Genomic DNA, 1393 nt, shown 5'->3' on the forward strand with positions numbered 1-1393 from the left:
CGGGTTAGCCAGGATGGTCTCGATCTCCTGACCTCGTGATCCGCCCGTCTCGGCCTCCCAAAGTGCTGGGATTACAGGCTTGAGCCACCATGCCCGGCCAACCCCAGAGTTTTATTCGCTGCCTCATCTTCCCTGTTACAAACTGAAGCCCAGAGAGGGGAAGCGAGGGAGTTTCTAGGTGACTTCTGAGCAGGGCCCTCTGGGGCAGAAAGTGAGCCCCCTGCCTGCAGTGCAGTCCTGAGGTGCTTATGCTGGGAGGGGGGGCGGGGACGCTGTGTAAGCCCCCAGCAGTACCTAGGAGGTCCCTGTCGACCCTGCCTTCCTCCCCATTCACTTGCCCAGTGGCGCCCTCACTGCCCCTCTGCCCTGCAGTGAGACCCTGCCCGTGGAGTACCTGGGGGGAAAGCCACTGTGCATGAACCAGTACTATCAGATCCTGTCCTCCTGCCGAGTGCCGGGCCCCAAGCAGGACACGGTCAGCAACTTCAGCAAGACCAAGAAGCCTCCCACGCACATCACCGTGGTACACAACTACCAGGTGGGTGGCCCCCACCCACGCCTGCAAGCCCCTGCCCTGCTGCAGGAGTACAGCAGGACAGCTGCGGTCGACTTCCCCACTGGGGTTCCCCAGCACACATGCCCATATGCCCCAGGAATGGGCGTCCCCTGGCTTCTCCATTGGCAGCCCAGAGAGGCCAGGAGGGGCCGTGGGCCTGCCCAGCCCAGAAGGGCAATCCAAGGACCTTCTCCCCCTCACACCCTTGGCCTGACTCCATCCCCTCCAAGGCCAAGGCCAGGAGGAGGCAGGTGTGGGGAGGTGGCTGCTCTCAGCCTGAGGTCCCCACTCAGCTCCTTCCTCTTGCCTGCCTGTGCCCTGACAGTTTTTTGAGCTGGACGTGTACCACAGTGATGGGACGCCCCTCACTGCGGATCAGATCTTCGTGCAGCTGGAGAAGATCTGGAACTCATCCCTACAGACCAACAAGGAGCCTGTGGGCATCCTCACCTCCAACCACCGCAACTCCTGGGCCAAGGCATACAACACCCTCATCAAAGGTGCCTCTTGCGGGCTGTGCTGGGGCTGCACACCCAGGCCTCTTCCCCTGGTGGGGACCAGCCTCAACACCACCCATAGGGTACCCGAAGTCTGGTGGCAACAAAGGAATGAGAAGAGACAGGTTAAGAGTTCATAAAGGGGGCCGGGCGCAGTGGCTCACGCCTATAATCCCAGCACTTTGGGAGGCCAAGGCAGGCAGATCACAAAGTCAGGAGATCGAGACCATCCAGGCTAACACGGTGAAACCCCATCTCTACTAAAAATACAAAAAATTAGCCTGGCGTGGTGGCGGCCGCCTGTAGTCCCAGCTACTCGGGAGGCTGAGGCAGGAGAATG

General features: G+C 60.8%; 1 protein-coding gene across 2 annotated transcripts in view; it reads left to right on the forward strand.

Annotated features, from left to right (window-relative positions):
• The window catches only part of CRAT (carnitine O-acetyltransferase), a 22032-nt gene that overhangs the window by 13985 nt on the left and 6654 nt on the right, over window positions 1-1393 (forward strand). For both annotated transcript variants that reach the window (XM_011971179.1, XM_011971178.1), the window contains exons 5-6: window positions 373-538; window positions 882-1056. In XM_011971179.1, coding sequence (XP_011826569.1) covers window positions 373-538; window positions 882-1056 — 341 coding nt within the window. The remainder of the gene's footprint in view (window positions 1-372; window positions 539-881; window positions 1057-1393) is intronic.

This window comes from Mandrillus leucophaeus, unplaced genomic scaffold, assembly GCF_000951045.1.
Source record: "Mandrillus leucophaeus isolate KB7577 unplaced genomic scaffold, Mleu.le_1.0 Scaffold99, whole genome shotgun sequence".
Lineage (NCBI taxonomy): Eukaryota > Metazoa > Chordata > Mammalia > Primates > Cercopithecidae > Mandrillus > Mandrillus leucophaeus.